This window comes from Manihot esculenta, chromosome 9 (assembly GCF_001659605.2).
Source record: "Manihot esculenta cultivar AM560-2 chromosome 9, M.esculenta_v8, whole genome shotgun sequence".
In the NCBI taxonomy this organism is placed as follows: Eukaryota; Viridiplantae; Streptophyta; class Magnoliopsida; order Malpighiales; family Euphorbiaceae; genus Manihot; species Manihot esculenta.
The window spans coordinates 37,016,002-37,036,766 of NC_035169.2; the positions used below are offsets into that span (position 1 = coordinate 37,016,002).

Consider the following 20,765-nt stretch of genomic DNA (forward strand, 5'->3'; position numbering starts at 1 on the left):
TCTCTCTCTTCCATGTGCTATATTTGGTTGGTCCTGTAAAAAAAGAGTAACAGGCATTAGAATGGCAAACATCCCCTCCTAAATCTGAAGTCTGAACGATTCAGTTCTTGCATTTTTGGTTAGAACAGCCTCATTGGTGTCACAAAAAGAGCGAGCCACGTGAAAGATAATTATCTGCAGAGTGGAAAGATAATGTGTCTGAAATTTTCCTTCCTTTTTATATTTATGTATTTATGTTATTTTTCTAGAATCTATGATAAGGGTATAAATAGGCCGCTAGAAAATATCAGACATCAGTTTTTTATTCTGTCTAGGTCATTGGATCTTGATGAAACACTACTGCAGAAATTGAAATCCCATTTTCTCCAACTAATAAGCTGCATATAATGATTATAATTACACATTCCTTTTCTTCAAAAATTTCTGATGGAAAAATCATGCATATGACGGCAATAGGATCAATTCATTACCAAGTGAAGCAATATATTTTCATGAGAATATGCATGAAAGGAGTGATGTATCTGGTTCAAAAGCTGAAGATGAAATGGAAACCAGATCATGTATTGAGTATGCTCCGCATGCACCGAGTTGCTTCATGCAAATAATTCCTACTATGCAATCTGGACCGTTGATTGACGCTGGTTCCGTGTTCTGTGATAGACCTGGTGCATTAACCCACGATCCAGATTGCAGAGTCACGTTACCTGGGACTCCGCTTAACATTTTCCTTCAACAGAATTTGGAGTAAAACTGGCAACTAGTCTCTAAATGTCTAAGCTTTAGCTAATGAATCCGCAAAGCCTCATCAAATACAATACTGACACCATTAACAAGCAATGAGTGCATAAATGTGATGAAGAGCAAAACTGGCAACTGTAGAAAAGGTATCTACAAATCAATCTTCACAACTGGAGAAGTTTTTTTGTACTGATCATTACAGACAATAGCCAACCCAACCACCAGCACACAAATATTACATACAAGTGAAAAAGAATAGGTAAAATGAAAGAAAATGGTTTACATTTTACACAACTAAAATCTGTATATCACAATGCAAATTCCACAACCATATTCTTCATGCATGCTACTTCATTTCTTTTCAATTACTTGACTTTAATATCACCCTTGGTGTCTGAGGAGAGTGTTTTCGAGCCTGGAGACTTCCCTATGATGGCTCTCTTGGCCTTCAAAAGTGTTTGTTTCATCTTTGTTAAAATATTATTTGATTGCTTTTGAGTGAGCTTGGCAGGAACTTCTCTTGGCAAGTCTTGGGATGCTTTTGCATCGTTACCATTCTTGGGAGAAGGCTCTAAATTCTGGGCATCAGACTTTGCTATTTCCTCAGCGTTTTCTTTCCCTGCTTTATCTTCACTGATTTTTGCACTTTCCTCATCTTTTACTTCTAGTCCAGAATCCTGGGATTCTTTAACTGGTTCCATAACAGCTGTAGTGGCTTCATCTAGCTTTTCCTCTATGGAACCATCTTTGCTGGTTTCCACTAAAGCTGGTGTCTCCTCTTTTATGTTATCTTCTTTCTTGTTCTCTCCGACTGATTCAACCCCTTCACCAGTTTTCTCTACCTTGAATGATCTTTCAGTAACTTCAGAATTTGAAACAATCTCCTTGATATCGTCCACTTTGATCGGCTGAACTTGTTCTTCATTTAGAACTTCTCTCTCAACATTCTTATCTTTAGTTTTACTGGTCTTTTCCACTCCGTCTTCTCCACCATTTTCCATTTCCTCAGCTTCCTCTTTCAATGTTTCTTCAACTGCCACAGTCCCATCAGTTTCCTTCTTTCCGTTCTCCACATTAGTTATCTCTCTGACATCAGGAAGAGAAGCTTCTCCTTTGCCTTCTTGAACATCAGCTTGAGCATCCTGTTTTTCCGAAGCTGCACTGAGTTCCTCTTCTTTACTGGGTCTCTCTTCCTTCAAGGACGTGGTATCCTCAACTTTATCCGCTAATGTTCCCTCATCTGTTGCAGTTTCACCCTCAACTCCAATTTCTCCCTCTGTTTTTGTTTCTGCATCAGGTACAACTGGTTCTGTTCCTTCTTCTGTTGATTTATTATCATTTTTTTCTGGGACCTCATATTCTACCTTTGCTTTCAAATCAGCTTCAGCTTCTAAGATTTCTTGTTTCTCAACATCTTTGGTTACTGCATATTGTTCCTCTGATCGCATCTCAAGCTCAACTTCAGGAACTACTGATTTTGGCTTATCTACATCTTCAGACACTGCTGAATATTCAATATCTTTTGCCAAAACTGCTTCTGATTCTTTTACAGGAAAAGCGTCCGATGACTGCTGTTGTTTCTCAGTTGCTTCAATTGGTGCTACTTTTTCATCTTGTTTTGCAACTTCAGATTGTTCCTTTGGCATCACTTCAGGAACTGGTTCATCAATTTCTTTGGATTCTGCTTTTGAAGCTTCGATATCCTTCACAACTGCTTCTGATTCTTTGATCGCTGGAACTTCTGGAGGCTCCTGTTGTTTCCCAGTTTCTTCAACTGATTGGGGCTTTCCACCTTGTTCGGTGACTTCAGATTGTGCCTCCAGTTTCACATCAACTACGGGAACAAGGGATTCTTGTTTATCGACTTCATTGTGTACTACTTTTGAATCCTCAGGAACTTTTACGTCAGCTTCAGATTCTTTAGTAGGAATAATTGCTGACAGTTCTTTTGGTTTATCAACAGCTTCAGCCGACAATTCCTGAACATCAACGACCATAGGTTGCTCCTGAACATCGACTATCTTAGGTTGCTCCTGTGCTTCTGCATGCTCAGTTACAGAGGCCGCATCTGGTTGACTGTTAACAGCATCAACTGCTGGCTCTGGAACACATTCTGTAGCTGGTTCCCCAACTGGTTGATTGTTAACAACATCAACTGCTGGCTCTGCATCTTTGTGTGCTTGTGAGCAAGGTATCTCTTGCTCCATCTCAGTTTTGTCCTCCACCAGAGAATCCACTCCAGCAGAATCACTCATCTTAGCCTCAACTGCTGAAGGCTCTGTCTGTTTATTTTCAGCCTTTGCTTCCAATTTAGAGAATGGTTCTGTCTCACTTGGCAGTTCCTCAATTTTGGGGTTCTCTACTTTACCTCCCTCAGGTAGAGAAACTGTTCCTTGATCCACAGGCTTTACTTCTTCATTCACCTTGGTCTCAACTAGCTGTAAGAATGCAAGATTGTCAGCTATTATTAACTAAGAATACATAATGGAACTCCCAAAAGTTCAAAAGGAGTGATGTCTCAAAAAGTGTAAATTAATTTTGTTGGTGGACAGCTTTAATATAGAAAAGAAAAAGGAGGAAACACCAATCAAATCCCAGGAAAATGCAATAGTGGTGTAAAAGGCAATTAGAAATAGCCATATGACCATAATAAAGCTGAGGAAGAGTCACATTCCCATCTCTTATGGGCCATTCCATCTCAAGTTTTATATTTTTATTTATAATTTTCCAAAAGACTGATCAAACCTTTATAATCTTGTCCACTATCATATTTTCTTTAAAGAAATTGAAGATTTATTTTTTGACCACAAAGACAAAATTAAACTTTTGACAAAAGTTGATAACAGATATTTGATGCTCAGGTGAGAAACATGGAAGCAAGCCAGATAATTTCCCAACCATCAAGGCAGCATCCTTTTCAGAGAAAATGGAATATTTTCAAGAACATGAAAAAAATCTAAAAGAACTTCTAAACCCATTCAAATTCCATATACAGAAGCAAACATGTGCAGTTTTATTTAATAATACTATAGATGCATATTCCAAGTGGGTATTAAAGAACAAATCTATAAACTTGATCAAAATCCATCCAAATCCAGACATAAGAAACAAACTACAAAATCATATATGGGTCTTGATCCAACATCAAACATATCACAAAACAAGTTGATCAAAGTAGTCATCATATGAAAGCTAAAAAGTAAATTAAGAGGAAAAAAACCATCAAAAACTTTATAGAAACAAGAAATAGTTGATCGCCGTTATGTACGTGTAAGACGTACCTCATCATGGCTAGTGGTAGTGGTAGGATTGTGAAGAGATGTAGTTGCAGATTCAGTAGCCATAAGGATTGAAGGTGAAAGAGAGAGAGGGAGAGAGGGGAAGGGGAGAGTGATCCTTGAAAAGCAGGTTGACAAGAGATTCTTTCAACTTGGAATAATAATTAACTAATTAAAAAAAAAATAATATGACGAAAAGGGAAATAAAAAGATAATATGGTTGCACATGAAAGAAAATAAATAAATAAAATAAATAAAAGGAAGGAAAAGAAAACAGAGGAACAATAACAGCAAAGAAAGCAAAACAGGAGTGAGTGACAGATCATCACACGATTAATCCAATATGAATGATGAGGATTCCGATTAAAAGGAAAATGTTGATTAAAAATCTCAATATCAAAACAAGAAGACAATAAAGCGTGGGGTTTGGTTTGGTTGAATGATTACTGATATAGAAAACTATCAGACAAAGGTTTTGCTTTTCTTTCTCAACGGTCGAAAAGTAGAAATTTAGGTTTCCTACAAGTGTATTAGCCCAGTTCACATCTCTTTGGGCCTGATTTGTTAAAAACAATGTTTTTTGGTCCCCCATTCTGGCCCTAAATTACTATTTTGTTTCCAATTCTGGCCGAACTTTGTGGTTTTAGAGAAAATTTTGTTGCAAATATGTTTGCTTTCACTAGGCTCTTGCCATTATCACCTCCTAAGTCCATTTGGGTTATGGACTCTCCAGCTGATCCAGTGGTGCAGTGGCTAGCAAGAAGATTGGCCCAAAGAGTGATGGATTGGATAAGACATATGGGTGATTTGGTGTTGCCTGTAATCTGTACTGAGATTTGTTGTTTGTTCTCCTTTATGTAGAATTGATTAGAGAAGCTCAATCAAAACTCTGTTTATTCATATCTTTACACAAGTTCCTCATCAATCACTCCATTTTCAGAACACAATCCTCTAAACATTAACTTCCTTCTTCTTCACCAAACCACATAGCTAAATTCTGTAACAGTAGGTATTCTAATTTTCTATTCCCCAAGAAATGAGAAGTGGGTAATGATGTAAATGTGGCAAGAAAGTTGACTATCATTTCCCACTATATAGCAAAAGCAAGCATGTCATTATGAGAGCAATTTCAACCAGACTAGATCTTTCTCTTTTTTAATTATTCATGGGACTAATAAAGCTCCCTTAAACCCTTTTGATCATTGATGTTGCCTTCTAATTAAAGTCAATTTCCTTTATAATAATATTAGCCTTTCATGTTTTTAACTTAAACAGAATATTAAATTCTACTACTAATTATATTACCCGTTTACCATCAAGAATTTCTCAAAAATTAATTTATTTTTTAACAGTTTTTTTATTTAAAATGAAAGAATTTATTTTTTTTTTTTAACTTGAAATACCCATTTGAATTTTTTTATTAAATTTAACTTAAGAACTACTTTTGAGATGTTTGTGCAAAACTGAAGATGAAAATTAGGGCATAGGAGAGATGGTCTTAGAGATTAACCGTGAATAAACAGTAAGGTTTAGCGAAATAATGATTGTTAATGAAATCTTAAGCTTCCATTTATGGTAAGCAATGTCATGATAAGGACATTCATGTTTCTGTCATCATCATTTGTTGCTTTGACAAGACAAAAGCTGAGCAAGTTTAGTTATGAATTAACAAAAAATTTATTAGATATCCATGTGCTTATGTTTGTTAATGGGCCAATCAACAACAATAATAATAATAATAATAATACATTGAGGTCATCTCTAGGACAAAAAACATGAGATGTTTCTTACAACTTCTACTCTCTATTTTAAAAGTAATCATATTTTTCCTACAGAGTCGTAGGTTGCTTCTTTTGCTTAAAGGACTACATGAGAGTTTAACAATACATGGAGAGTGTTAAGGATTCAACCATAGACACATGAACTGCCCTCTGCCAATGCACTGTAATAAATTGATCTTTCTGTGGCCACACAAAAGAATCCTGATTAGTTCAGGGACCACTTATGTAATTTACCCCCTCTTCAAAAACTTGCAAGGTTGGAAGTTTCATGCATAGGAATAAATACCCTTTTGTTAGTCCTAAGAAAAAAGAAGTTATGCACAAGTGTTTATGAACTCAAAGAGTGAATTTATCACGTGGGTCTTCTCAAAATTTTCAAGGGCAGATGGATTATGTCCCCCTCTATTATCTGATTCCTTATCTTTTATGTTTCATGAATTTCAATATTCACATATTTCCCATCAAATCATGCTACTTAAGTAGGCCATTATGCTTCCCTAATTGTCTCTTTTTCTTACCAATATGTAATTATGATTTACACCTTGTTTGAATTATCAAATATTATTCCAATGAATTAATTCCTATAATTCAGGAACTTCTTTTTGCAGAATGCAGTGCCTAAAATTATTTTGATATTAAATCTTTGATCATTTTCAAGAGATAATTCAAGCTGATGAATTTGCCGTCATAATCTATTTTGCTTTATGTGGTTGTCAACTTTTGCTCATTTCTAACCAAAACTTGCATGTATGACTCTTACTTAATTATCAAACATGTTTAAAACCTTTTCTTTTCTCAGTTGTACTTCTTGTCACCGTCGGTGGCCGACGATTAGTGATTGCAATAATTCAACTACCTTCTTTTATTGACTAGTAATGAAAATAACTCCAGAACCCATTTCTTTATTACAGGAGTTAAGAGAACAAAGAGTCAAACCTAAATATATATCTCAGGTTATGTCTTGGTCAGTGACAAAATACTCTTTGAATCTCATAGTCATCCAAGAAACTGTAAATACCTATAATTTACATGCAACATATGAAGTTTGTTTCTAAATCCCTACTACTAACTAAGGCCAACCAAAAGCTCCTTAACCTATGTTCTGCCTTTCTTGTTACGTCAAAAAAGCTAGTTCACATAACATAAACTAAGGTGGTACGTAGAAATGTTCCATTCGCAGATGGGGATCGTTTAAACTTGATTTTATATTAAAATAAGTTCAACCGTCATTACATTAAATATATACATAAATTTTATTTACTAAAAAATAATTTGTATGCTTTAATCATTCAAAGACATTGATTAATTTCCTAAAACTGAAGCAACAAATAAGACTTGAAACAAAAGTAGCTATGAGGGAATATTTATGATCAAAAGGTAAGAGAAAAAAATAGTTAAAAAATAAAATAAAAATATCAAAGAATGCTAAAAAGTAAGAATCCCCACAAGAAGAAGATAGAAAAAAAAAACAAAAGAAATGGGTGGAGAGAGGAGAGATGACGAGAAAAGAACAAATAGAATAAGAATTGTTATAGCCAATTAGCATAGTTGACTTAAAACAACAGCTCATATTTACACAAGAGGATAAGCGTACGAGTGCATAATGAGATTACAAGCATATCATATTTTCATAATATTATATTTTTATATCTGTTTTTTCAATCATTAATTGGATGTCTGAATTAAGACATTGCCAGAGGTCAAGGGGGAAGTTTCATCATAATGTTAACAACAAGGAGGAGACAGAATATCATAATACAAAATTATTAATTCCTTCTTAATAATTAATTATTAATTAACACAAACTACATTATTGTTGTGGTGGAGGTGAAGGTTCTTTCTCAACTCGTAAACGTGTTTAAGGAAGATAATTATAAATATGCCCACATGCATTCCTTCCTCTAGTCTTCCTTAGAACATCCACATCCTCATTCATACAAACAAATTATCATTCAACTACTCATTTCTCTAATCAATCTTATCGAAATTATTCATTTACGTTAAAAAATTAAAAATATATTCTATTACGTATTATTTTTCATTATAAATGTACTCTAAAATTAATTTAACATAAAAAAATACGAATTGAGATTCATATATTTAGATTCATATATTTATATTTTTAATTTATTGTATATTAAATTTAAATCAGAATTGTCCCATTTAAAGATAATCACGTATGCATTGCGATTAAAGCTTAATTAAAATCCAAATCATACGAATAGAACTCCAAATCTCAAAATGGGTATCAACATTAATATTTCTGCAATAGATTTTTGCCCTACATGTGAAATTTGGCTTTTTCTGCTTTATATAATAAAAATGTGATTTAATTAAGAAAGATGAAACGTCTATAAGTAATATTTCCTTATGAAATTGTCTTTGTAGACAAATTGAGAATGGGGAAATGGGTATTGGTACGTGTGCAATTAATCCACACCTTGAAGAAAATAAGCTCATTTAGATATGGCGTTGTGTGATAAAATAATGTCAAATTGAGTAAAGCTAGTAACTTTGTAATAATTCATCCAAATTTGTCCTTATTCCAAAGTATCAGAAATATACAAACTCCTTTTTTAATTGGACATCTACATTATTGAAATTGTCGTATTTAATTATATATATATATACACATAAGTGCTCTATATTTTACTTCCTTTTATATATTATTTTGGCTTTACTCTTGGTGCCCACTTGCATCAAGTCAGAAACTCAATGAGAAAGAAAGAAGGAAGAAGATTAATAAAAAATAAAAATTTAGCAGAGAAATCAGCATTTTCTTATAATATTATTGAAAAAATATGAATGCTAAATGCTGCTATCATAAAATTAATTGCATATTACTATAACTACACATCTTAACTAATTATGGGTATTTCTTGTATCCAAATAAAAATTCCCATTCTAAGTTGTTGGGACTGATTATGTATTAGGAATCTTAGGATAGACTTGGTTCAAAAAAGGGTATTGCTTAAAAATCAATACCAACTAAAAAGTTCACAAAGAATTTTAAATACCCTTGTTAATTAAAATAAAAAGGGGAAATTTTGTCTCATGTTTGCTTCTGTACGTCACTCACCATAAGCATTTTACTTGGTATTTTTCTGAGTTTAACTATTATATAAGTTTAAAAATTCATTAATATTGAAGTCATTTTCAAGTTCGGAGGGCTGAGTGAAATACATGCCAATAGCCCCACCACAGTACCAAAGTCATAAGTTCTCTAATTTTGATGGGATATGTGCGAGTCACAAAAACTTATTGGCAAATAACATCTCTCTACAGTTGCTTCAGAGCCGTCCATGGCTGATGCAGCCCACCTTAAAAGGTGGTCCCCAGATGCTGAGGTGGACCATCCAATGACTGAAGACTAAAGAAAGGGAAGGCAATGTAACTTAGGATAATCATGTATAAATTTTGAATCCACATTCTTCCATCACCCTCTTGAAGGTGACTTTTCCTCTTGAAGTCTTCTCTCCTATTAGATTGATTCCCTACCAGGCTGCCACTTTAGTTTCTCAATCTCCTTATCATCTCTCTCTCTCTCTACACATATAACCAAGAATCAATTTCAAATCCTGTTCTTCTGTTGCTGACACAAAACTTGCCACGTTTGAAAAGCTTCTCTTGCCAGCATTGCAGGTTCTTTCTTTTGTTGGATACCCACATGGGCAGGCATTCTTGTTGTTACAAGCAGAAGTTAAGGAAAGGGCTTTGGTCTCCTGAGGAAGATGAGAAGCTTCTCAATTATATTACTAAGCATGGACATGGCTGTTGGAGCTCTGTCCCTAAATTAGCAGGTACCCTTTTTTTTGTTTCAACTCTTTCTAGTACAATTACAATGCACCCACAAAAGCTTGTCAGAAAGTACTGAATCTAAGATCCTTCTTCTTTTTTTGCAGGTTTGCAGAGGTGTGGAAAAAGCTGCAGGCTAAGGTGGATTAACTACTTGAGGCCTGATTTGAAGAGAGGAGCATTTTCCCAGCAGGAAGAAAACTTGATAATTGAACTCCATGCAGTCCTGGGCAACAGGTACCTTTAAAGTTTATTCATTCTTTCATCTTTTTTCCTTTCCATCTTATTTTTTGTTATGTGCTGCTGCTTCAGATGGTCTCAGATTGCTGCACAGCTTCCAGGAAGGACAGATAATGAGATAAAGAATTTATGGAACTCCTGCATTAAAAAGAAGCTGAGACAAAGAGGCATTGACCCCAACACTCACAAGCCTCTCTCTGAGGTTGAAAATGATTATAAAGAGAAACCACCCACAAACAACAAAAACAATGATAAAGCTTTTACTGTATCTAATGTTAATGAACTGAACCTCATTGAGCCTGCAAATTCAAAACCATCTACTGTCTCTTCCAGCTCCAAGCTCACCACCAATAATGATCATAGCAGCAGCAACTTGACACCCACTCCACCAACCCAAGAATTCTTCCTAGATAGGTTTGCTAGCTCCCATGATAGCTCCACCACCAGTTGCAGGCCATCTGATTTGGTGGGGTATTTCTCTTTCCAGAAATTGAGTTACAAACCCAATATATGCTTTAACTCAAATTCCTCCTCTTCTGAGATGATTTCTGAGTTCAATTCTTGTATGACACCAACTATTCTCCCACCTATTTCAAGCTCAATGTTTCAAACTTCTATAACCGTAAAGCCTTCTATTAGTCTTCCTTCTGATAATCCCAATTCTATAGGCTCTTGTGAGGTCAATGGTATTCAGACTTGGGAAACCAGTGGCTTCAATAACAGTGGCAGCAGCTGCAGCAATGGAAGTAGTAGCAGTATTGAACTGCAAAATAACACCACCTTCTTTGACACCAACACCTTCTCCTGGGGGCTACCGGATTGTGGAAAACCCGGTGAGGAAGCTCACCTTCGCTCGCTCGAAAACGAACAAGACATCAAATGGTCTGAATATCTAAGTACCCCATTTCTTATTGGAACTACAGCAATACAGAACCAAACATCTCAGCCTATGTACAGCGAAGTTAAACCAGAAACACACTTCATAACAGAAGGGTCAAGTACTAGCTGGCAACAAAACCATCAACATCATCAATATCATCATCATTCACAAACTTCTCAGCCATCAGAAAACTACGCCAAAAATCTCCAGAGACTTGCAGTGGCTTTTGGACAAACCTTTTAGGTTGGTTAAGTTGTGTTTAATTAACATGTGCAGAGTCTAATTTCAATTATAGAAGAGTTCTTTTTTTTTTTTTTCAGTTTGAGATGGCTTGGAAAATAGATATATGTCTTCCTGCTACAGTTGTGTGTGCTATAGGATTTTTCTTTTCATTCTGTAAATTGTCTGATACAAAACCTTTTAGCTTTTCCATTACTTCTTAAGTATTTGTGATTGATCTAAATTAAGCTGCTTATGTTATTACTTATGAATAAGCTTTGCTGCTCATATGCTTCAATCAATCTGCTATTTCTTTTTCTTGGAAGAAAATCTTGCATAGAGAACATGACCTCTTCTTTGAGCTTGCCCTAGTTGATTCAATTATTTTAGCATCAAAAGGTATTAATTTTTTCTGTAAGCAATCAATAGCTTTTATCTGAAAATGGGATTTTGACAAGAACCACTACCTTTGTTTCACCTTTCCAAATTGAAAATCCCTAAAAGATTTTGACTCTATGGGAAAACACATATGTCCGAGTATCTTTTAGTTTCTTGGGATTCATATTTTTCTTTTAGTACCATCCATCTTTTTCTTATATTGATGCTTTTCACATTACAAAATACATAAAAATTCAATGTGTTTGCTTTTGTGTAATGGATAATTAAAGAGACCATTTTTCTTAATGGATGTCTGTCATTGTCTCCTTGAGATGTAGATGGTTTTCACTTTTTGACAGGCTTTAAGTCACTTCCCTTCCCTCTTCAACAGAGAATGAACATAAATACCAAAAGAAACTCCCCTCCTCTGCGTTAACAATTAATGTAACAATCCTCAAACCCAAGTTGGGTGATGAGATAGAGGTCTCGAATTTGAACACTGTGTATGGACCAATGTTTCGTCTCATAATGGGTCTGCTTAGCACGGATTCGATTAAATCGGATGGTATATACTAAAAAGAAAACAACAATCCTCTTCTAGTCAATAAGAGTTGCAAGTTTCAGCCTGATAAGGGCCATATATTTCTCCTTGCTAGCCTTGAGGTACTAACATTATCTCAAAGAGGGCATTGTGGTGAAGCAAGAAACTTCCAATTCAGTTTAAGGCAATGGGGATATTTAAATATCAGGGAAATAAACAACGTGAGGTGACAATCCATACCATTGATCATATTAAGACAGTTTCTGCAATGTCCTTGATGTGGGCCTATACTTTTTACTTCTTCTGTGAAGAACAGTAAAGGGGGGTCCCTCCAATGGGCATCTCTTGATTGTGATTCTTTAACAGTGAAAGAAGAAGAATTTTGTATTTTCCTGCAAAAACCAAGAGGATTACTGATAGGATAATTGAGTGCATATTCAACTGGGGAAATGGAAATGAAAGCTACTCTCTGCAATACATTTTCTTTTTATTGTTTTGATTTCATTTGCAGTAAGTGGCTGCTCTGTGATAATCTACCAGAAACTAAATCAAATTTATGATGTTACCATTAACAAAAGGACATAAATTTCCCCATAACAAGGTTCTAAAGCATCAAAATATTAATATGAATAGTGGGTTACCATTAATTTATCTCAGCCATGTGACAAGAAACTTCATGTTTGTCCATGTGCAAACATACCAAACACATAGTATCCTTCAATAAACTATGCTCAAATCTCTTTATAAATATATATATATGAAACTGCATGTGATCCAAATTATTGGGTCTTCCCATTGAGGCCCTACAATTATGGGTGCAAGAAAGCCATTGTGCAGAAATGGAGGAGTAACAGAGATGGCAGCAAATGGGGTCGTAAAAGTTGTGATTCCAATTTATTTATAAAGAAAGGTTCTTGCAATAGATCTTTTCTTTCTTGAAATAGTATTATAATGGGAAAGGATCAATTTTTTTAAAGACTTATCTGAGAAAATGATTATCAAAATAGTGATGATGATGATGAAAGTAATGATGAGAATATATAAAATAAGAGTATAAGAAGAAATATATCAGTGTTTTTATTTATATATGTGTAGAAAAAGACATACATAGCATCATACAATGGGAAATTAAGCCAAGGAGATTAGGTCTTAATTAAGAGTAAGACACAAGTTTCTAATAAGATTTGATTGAAAGAGATGGGAGAAGGAGAATGTACCGTTGATGGTTTGATATTTTCTTGCGTTTACAATGAAAAGAAGATGAAAAAGAATCCTAGGCCAAGGGTTTTTTTTTTTTTTATAATTTATATTTGTTTTGATCCGGTTCATCATAAATCAAGTAATTGAAAAATATAAATAATGGGTTTCTCCATGAAAAAACACAGATGGATATCACTTCAACGCTCTTGATCCATGGTAGACTGAATCCACTCAAAATTTCCCTGGAATAGAATAGAATCTTAGGCCAATTGTTTCTAACCCTGCCCTTTTATCCAATATTTTCCTTATATGCAAAAAAAATAAATAAATAAATGTATTTTTTAAAGTCATATACACAATTTTAATTTATTTTATAATAATTTTTTAAAATTAAAACTTTTTTCCTTATAAATTTCTTATGCATGACACATATGATAAATTTTGATCCGAAATTTCCAAACTTACCTCGATGATATATTATTATTTTTTATAAGAAAAAATTATTTATTTTTATGTATTTAAGTATTCTAAATTGTAAAATTTTAATAAAAATATATGTATATTATTAAAATTATATTTAAAAATAAATTTTGCAACATATAGTTTAATTTTTTAATAAATAAGTATTTTATACAATCTCTCCTTTTCTTTTTCTCTAGGCTGTGGCTTGCCTTAGGAATATATATATATACACTTTAAATCCCCCATTAGTCATATCTCACAGTAAGTAATCATAAGGCCAATGATTAAGGAATCCTCAACTCAATCATACCCACTGATTCTCAATATATATTAATTCAGGCAATTTCTTTCCAATAAATACGAATTGCATGATTAGAAGGAAAAAAAAAAATCGTATAAATATATTTATAATTTGGCCCTCAAAGTTAGGGCTTTTTTCTTCCAGTATCCTCTTCGACGTTCTTAAAATTAGGTATGTATAATCTGATAATGCCTAGATATTGTTCATTGATTGTGGAACAATCATAATATATCAATTGTACATACAATTGTAGTAAAATAAAATTTCTCAAGGGGAAACACGGGACTTGTAGGCTGCAAGCCAAGAATTTGACAAAAAATCCAGAGTTGGTTGAACTCTTTTTAAGATTGGACCACCTAATCTAAAAATAAAAGTTTGTAATTCTGCTGAGCCAGAAGACATCACAAGAATAACATGAACTCTTAAATCACCTCTGCTTTCAACTTTCATGGATAACGACTGCTTTGGCCAGCTCTGAAAGAAAGATCAGATAATGTCGGTGTGGGCAGTTTGGTAAAAAACCCACAAGAAACTCAAACTCAAAATTTCACATCTATGCATACCGTAACATTAGCTTAAAGCTCATGGACTTAATTGATTAATCATTGGAAAAATTACATACTTTTATGTGTAGCAATACAGCACAAATTGAAGAAAAAAATTGCAACTTGAATGCACGAGAAGTGCTACAACAATGTTGAAAGGCTTGGGATAAATTTGCATTTCTTGAAGACCTTCATTCTTATTGTCTTCTGTAGAATTGCATTGAATCTCTCATATCTTTTCCAATAACAATGAGAAGATATATAATGTGGTATCTAAACTAAATCAATTGCTAAAATAATTTGGTTCATCTGAAAACCAGATTGTGGCAGGTTTTGTCACATGGGTATGCGCAGTCGATTGCCTTAACCGCGGCGCGATCGAAATACCAATCTCCAACTGCAATTGCAATGGCCTGCAAATCGTCAAGTTCGATGTTATAAATCTTTTGCTTTTCCTGTATGTATGAAAAAACTGTACTAGAGCACTGGTGCAGAAGTGTAACAAGGGCATAGGCATACCTTATTTCCAATAACCGGAGAATCATCTGCGAACCACGTGTCTTGCCTTTCTGATTGGCAGTGAGCAAAGCATGAATTTATAAACAATCCATTCTGTCTAGACATTGAGAAGCCTCTTATTGCACGCAGCATTTGATTCCTGAATCCTGTTCCAGAGAAACAAAAGAATGCCTAATATTTAGCTTAGTAGTAATAGAGTCACTTCGAATGAGGCCTAGAATCTGAGCTCCAGTCTAAGCCAAATGAACAAAAAGAAATAACCTAATAATTATATTAAATTCATCAGTTATGTTTTACAGATTGCATGAGATAAAGGAGTCTATCATAGATCACATCACCTTGTAGAAATTGGATTTGGGATGTGGAACATTTTGCATGGTTCTTTCTGCATTCACTCCAATAGCCATGGGGATCCGCAGTTGGTGGAGCTAAGCTGGATTGGATCTAATTTCACATGGTAGAAAAGCAATTTCAATCTTCACAAGTTTTCTAAATGATTAGTTAATGCTGTTTGCAAGTCATGTCTTTCATGCTCTATTCATACACAACCACTTGCATTCTACAGCTCATTATCTTCATGAATGCTTAGGTCAAATGAGGTTATGCCATACAGGAAAGAATTATTACCTGCCATGAATCGTAGGCTGCATTGAGAATGAATAAAGGGGTTTTTACGTTGCCAATTATGTTTTGTGGGAAGAAGCACTGAACAAAAAGAAAATCAAAGGGAAAAAAAGGTGAATTTCAGAGTTATTTTATGCATTCAAGTTTTTAATATTGCCCGAGAAAACAACTCCAAGGAAGAAAGAGTTACCGAAGTTGGATCGAGATGGTTAGTGCAAATGCGTGGCAGGTTGTTTCGCACCCCCTGTGATAAGTAACACAATTTCCTTGAGCATGCAACAACAGCAATAAACCTTCAGATTAGACTATGGAAGTTAGAAGATCCTATCTATATAATACCTGCAAGCCCACCACACCACTGTACATATTTCTTAACGTGTGGCCACCAGATATATCAACTCTACAATTACAAAACAAAGAGCCAATAGGTATATGAGATAATAAGCCGGTGACAAATTAAAGCTGGCCATGAAAGAAAGTCTATGTAAGTAGAAATTACGCATCAAGGAATAAACCAGCATCACTTAGGCACTTCACTCTACTTGTTCTTGGAAACAAGTTCCTAAACTCATCACAGTGTAAAATAGAAGCCAAACCACCTGCGGAGCACCCAGATAGAAGAGCCTGAGGTGCAAAAAGAAGTTGTAATTGAGAGCAGAATTAAGACAGAAAGGTAAAAAAAAGGGAGATTGAGAGCTTGACAAATGTAAAACCTGGTTAGCATATCGCATTCCCTTTGACATTAAATCTTCCATCGCAGCTGACCATATACGTTGTCCTCTAAATTGCAGTTGTGCAGCCTATAACACCGTTTGATTTCAGCAAGCAATTACATGGTCAGAAACTTTGTTCAGAACTTAAAGATTCTTCAAAAATCAAAATCACATGGTGAAAGAATAGTTAACCAAGGACGCAATCATATATAAATAACAAACAGCGCAATCCTGACCTTATTTTCACTATCCCCAGCAAACGAGGCACCATCACAGTAACGGAGTTTTACTCTGTTCCAGTTGAAAAAATCTGCAAGGAAATGCCAAATAGAATCTTAGGAAAAAATATATATTTTCAGGACAGCAACAGTAGGAAATAGGTGATAAAACAAAAGGACAGTAATTTGATAAGTCTTGATAATTTCATATGCAGTTCGAGAATTAAAGCATACCAGGATTATCTTGAGGCCTATTGCTTAAAATTCCTGTAAAAGGCACCAGCTTCTCCATGTATCTAGATGAACCACGGCGGGTTGTTTTTCGATAAACACAATTTCTAATGTTATTGCACCAACCTCCTCCCTGCACAAGATTTTTGACAGAGTTTAGTTCTCAATTATACAACCACTATCTTAACCAGAAAAACCGCACAAGCAAAAACACAATGTGCCAATAATCAACAAGACATTCATCATGCAAAGATTTTACCCATTTTAATGTTACTGTGGATTTTTGTCATAAATCTTTAGCTGGGTGCTGGTGCTCATTCCAGGTAGAACAAAGAAATAGAAAATATCGATCACAAGAGAGAGAAACACATAAAAGACGAGCTCTTTGACGTTCAAATCATGAAAGTAAATATAATAAGGCAACTGGAGACCAATAATAATAGTATAATGCTCTCAATTGGGTGATGAAAGACAAACCTCCAACTGAATGAGCCAGCTATTAGCTCCTGAACCGTATCCTCTATGCCAATGGTATCCAGGCAATGTTCCATCCAAACAGACTGTGAGATTGAAAAACTTAATTAGGACAAGATTAAAGGTAAACTTTAATCCAATAAAATAATCAAATATCTCATGTCTTGTGACAACTGGCATCAGCATTTACTAAACAAAGTGTAAATTTTTTAAAATAAATCAAAGGGTATGAACAACAATAGAGAATAGAACAAATTGTTTCTCCCATATGAATGAGCTAACGTCGGCCAGCCAAAATGATTGGATGAAAAGGGAATAACAAAGAAAACACAGTGCCTTATAGTATTTGATGTCTCTGCAGATTGAGACATCCTCTTCTTTTTTTTTTTTTTTTTTTTGAGAAAAATAAATTCCTTTCAAAAGGCAATAACAGAGAGAAAAAAAGAAACAAATCTAAACTAAGAACCCATAAACCAGAAGCAAGTCCATTAGCAAGTAAACACAATGTAATCTGTCAATTTACAATCAAATCCACAGCAAGAAAAGACGGGGTGCTTATTTTTCAGAGATAAAAAAAGAAGAGCACTAATCCCAGCTAGATGAAGCAATCTGTAAAAGCAGAGAAAATGACAAAAGTAAGAGAGCAATGATGTAAACTAGCAAGTACCTGCTCCTCTTGCACCAGCTCCTTGAATCAGAGTGAGTCCTACCATAAGAGCATTGTTAATGGGTTTAGATTCGTTAAAATAACCATAAGCTTTATCAGCTCCCGTGTAAAATATCTCAGTTTCATTGAATTCAAAAAACCCATCCACCCATTTCCCATAAACAGAGACTAATGCAACTAAAACCCAAAAAAGCTTCCCCATTTGCCCCTCTCTTTCTTCTGACGCAAATCCTCTGCCACCCAAATCTTGAAAAAAATGAGAAAGGAAAAATACAGAAAGCTAAAGACTTTGCTTATCAGAATCAACAATCCCCTGCCATTATTAGTAAAAGATGGTATTTATCTTCAAAATCTGCCAGTACTTAGCTTCATAAAACCAAAAATAGGAAAAGGGAAAAAATAAATCACAGCTCTAATGAGAAATGGAGAAAGAAAGAAAGAAAGAAAGAGAGAGAGAGAGAGAGAGAGAGAGAGAGTACTGAGCTGTTTTACAAAGCACAGTATTTGCCGGGCTTTTTGAGGTTTATATAAACTAGAGGCACGTTTGGAATCTTACAATGATTTAGGTTAACAAGCAAATTTAATATTACATCGTGTTGACCTATCAAATATCACAGGCAGTTGATTACCATCTGATTTATGGTGATGTGGATGTGGGTGGGGTCCAATGGAGGTGACATAGTTGGTATGCTGTGACTTTTATTTTTTGAGGGGAATGTGGTGGGAAATTGCCTGTCTGCCTGTCTCTCCTGTTTTTTTTTTTTTTTTTTTTTTTTTTTTTTTTTTTTTAGAGGATCTTTTTCTTTTAATGAAGAAAAAAAAAGATATTTACTATAATTTGTACTTGTCCTTTGAAAGATCACCATAAATTTTATTATTATTATTGGTTTCTTTTTAGTTAGATTTCTCTGCTTACTTGAGATCTGAAATAGATGGTATTCAATTAAAAAATTGGAGAATTCAATGATTCTTTGCTGACATGATATCACTCTCAAAATTATTTTTCAAAAACAATTTGATAATATATAGAGAGAGATAGATCGTTAAATTACCAATAGATTTTAACTGTATCATGTTAACAGTAATTTTTAAAATTTAAATATTAATAAAAAATATATTTTTTTAGATGTATGCATGCATGAAAAGGACATTTCTCTGGTAATCACAGACCCCTCTCTCTCTTCGTGCCACTCAAAATTATCACACATCTGTACTTGGTAAAATTTTTCTTTAGATATATATTTTTTTTATTTTTCTTTTTATTATTTTCTTAGTTTTGCATGCAGGCTGGACTTTCATTTTCTTGCTTTTATCGTTTTTTCTTTGCATGCATAGAAGAAAGAGGAAGTTTTTATGTTAAGGATTTTTTTTATTTCAACTCCTCACCGCTGTGTGTTTTAATAAGTTGTTTATCTATATTTGGCAACAAAATGGTTTCTATTCAAATTTTATTGTGGAGAACCTCGGATTGTTAACCACTTTTGATGGTGGAGCAGTCGATCCTAGACGTGATGCCGTTTGAGCTCCCCTCCATGACTCCTCCTATAGCTCCGGTGAAGATGCATGTGGCGTAAGCTTCTATATGTGGTTCTCAAGCAACGATAACAAGTTTTTTAATCCTTACACTTGCAAGTTAGAATTTTGCATGGACTGACTGAACTCTCTTTTTGTTGGTTTATCGAGCAAAATACGTGAAAATTGGTATATATGACTTATTATGCTAAATTTTAGAATATAGATTTTTTTTTTAATTAAATAAATAAATGGAGCGAAAAGGACGAAATTAGTGTGGTGTTGAATATGTTTACAACATCATTGATAATTAATGATGAGTGGGCCAATTTACAGTGTTGAATTATATACACAAGTGGCCATTTCATAAGCTTACAAAATATAGAAGTTGAATGAGCTTCTGTGGTGGCTTCTCATAATTGATGATGCTTTTAGCTCCGGGACCATCCCACCCATTATTATTATCTTTTTCTCTATAAATAACTATTTTTAAAACTTAAAAGCAGATGAAATGGAGTATTTGATTTTCATAAGGAGAACGTATTGATATAAACTCAGTATTTATTAAATTAAGAAGAAAAGATATTAATAATGTTGATTGGAATGTCCAAAACGGACAATTGAAGCATTTAGGAGATGACATTTTCAGAAGCTAAAAACCATGGAAATGCAAATGGTTTGTTATGCTCATGCTTATCTTTCCAATTAAGAAAGCTCCGTCACGTTTACGCAACGCCTCCCTTCTCCCACGTCTGCATATATTCACGTTTACGCAACGCCTCCCTTCTCCCACGTCTGCATATATTCCCTCCAATCTGCTTAACGCCGTCTTTTTCAATTTGCGACCACCTTATCAATGTCAATGAAATAGACCAATTAAAAATTAAATTTCTCAGAAAATAAAAAATTTAAACCATAATCGCAACGGTGAACCCAAGACGAAAAGAGGATTATAGACAGACAGACTCGTAGCGACCCATTTGGTTTTGAGGTAGTGGTGTTTTTAGCACAATATCTGGGTCTGGTTTTCTACTTAATTAATTGGTTGAATTTAAGATTAGCAATTAATGCATTAATTACGGGGTTTTTGCTCTAATTAGAGCGTGCATGTGCTTTGACCTTTAAGCATGCTGCCTTTTGCCTTTTTCTCCTTACCGTGTTTGTGGGGTAAAGCCAATCACGTGTGTCGGTGGCCTTTTCCATGAATTTATTTATCTTTTAACAAAATTCAAAAATTTTCTACTTTTTTTTTTTTTTAATTACATTTTCCCATATTTAGCATTTCCATAAAAATCATCACAAGTTTGACTGATTTCTTTTGTCCTGCGGCTGTTAATAAGTTAATCTCATTAGATTGGGCCGAGCTTAAAATGAATTTGGGCTCGATAAGATCAGGGAGGCCCATTTTAGTATTAGATGATAATCCACGCGGCCCAATCTTGTTGGTCC

General features: G+C 34.4%; 3 protein-coding genes across 3 annotated transcripts; 1 reads left to right on the top strand and 2 right to left on the bottom strand.

Moving 5' to 3' along the window:
• Window positions 1-867: 867 nt before the first annotated feature.
• LOC110623514 (ABC transporter F family member 4) lies at window positions 868-4,185 on the bottom strand. The gene is made up of 2 exons (XM_021768492.2): window positions 4,020-4,185; window positions 868-3,176 (listed from the first exon to the last, which is right to left on the bottom strand). The coding sequence occupies exons 1-2, from the start codon at window positions 4,080-4,082 to the stop codon at window positions 1,104-1,106; spliced, it is 2,136 nt and encodes a 711-aa protein (XP_021624184.1). The 5' UTR covers window positions 4,083-4,185; the 3' UTR covers window positions 868-1,103.
• Window positions 4,186-9,225: 5,040 nt separating this feature from the next.
• Window positions 9,226-11,233, top strand: LOC110622371 (transcription factor MYB61). The gene is made up of 3 exons (XM_021766854.2): window positions 9,226-9,597; window positions 9,700-9,829; window positions 9,905-11,233. The coding sequence occupies exons 1-3, from the start codon at window positions 9,465-9,467 to the stop codon at window positions 10,953-10,955; spliced, it is 1,314 nt and encodes a 437-aa protein (XP_021622546.1). The 5' UTR covers window positions 9,226-9,464; the 3' UTR covers window positions 10,956-11,233.
• A 3,150-nt stretch (window positions 11,234-14,383) lies between these two features.
• Window positions 14,384-18,313, bottom strand: LOC110622994 (pectin acetylesterase 12). Its single transcript, XM_021767788.2, has 12 exons — window positions 17,805-18,313; window positions 17,141-17,223; window positions 16,667-16,796; window positions 16,451-16,524; window positions 16,215-16,301; window positions 16,001-16,125; window positions 15,841-15,901; window positions 15,692-15,745; window positions 15,505-15,582; window positions 15,216-15,321; window positions 14,878-15,023; window positions 14,384-14,771 (listed from the first exon to the last, which is right to left on the bottom strand). Exons 1-12 carry the CDS (start codon window positions 18,004-18,006, stop codon window positions 14,664-14,666), a joined length of 1,254 nt encoding a protein of 417 aa, XP_021623480.1. The 5' UTR covers window positions 18,007-18,313; the 3' UTR covers window positions 14,384-14,663.
• Between the last annotated feature and the right edge of the window lie 2,452 nt (window positions 18,314-20,765).

What these genes read in the sequence shown, in the direction of transcription:
- LOC110622371 (XM_021766854.2), top strand. Translation starts at nt 9,465, where the DNA reads ATGGGCAGGCATTCTTGTTGTTACAAGCAGAAGTTAAGGAAAGGGCTT. An exon ending in CTCTGTCCCTAAATTAGCAG is followed by an intron (nt 9,598 to 9,699) that starts GTACCCTTTTTT and finishes CTTTTTTTGCAG; the next exon opens with GTTTGCAGAGGTGTGGAAAA. An exon ending in CATGCAGTCCTGGGCAACAG is followed by an intron (nt 9,830 to 9,904) that starts GTACCTTTAAAG and finishes CTGCTGCTTCAG; the next exon opens with ATGGTCTCAGATTGCTGCAC.
- LOC110623514 (XM_021768492.2), bottom strand. Translation starts at nt 4,082, where the DNA reads ATGGCTACTGAATCTGCAACTACATCTCTTCACAATCCTACCACTACC. An exon ending in CTACCACTAGCCATGATGAG is followed by an intron (nt 3,177 to 4,019) that starts GTACGTCTTACA and finishes GCATTCTTACAG; the next exon opens with CTAGTTGAGACCAAGGTGAA.
- LOC110622994 (XM_021767788.2), bottom strand. Translation starts at nt 18,006, where the DNA reads ATGGGGAAGCTTTTTTGGGTTTTAGTTGCATTAGTCTCTGTTTATGGG. An exon ending in ACCATCTCGATCCAACTTCG is followed by an intron (nt 15,583 to 15,691) that starts GTAACTCTTTCT and finishes CTTTTTGTTCAG; the next exon opens with TGCTTCTTCCCACAAAACAT. An exon ending in CTCCGGTTATTGGAAATAAG is followed by an intron (nt 14,772 to 14,877) that starts GTATGCCTATGC and finishes GACGATTTGCAG; the next exon opens with GCCATTGCAATTGCAGTTGG.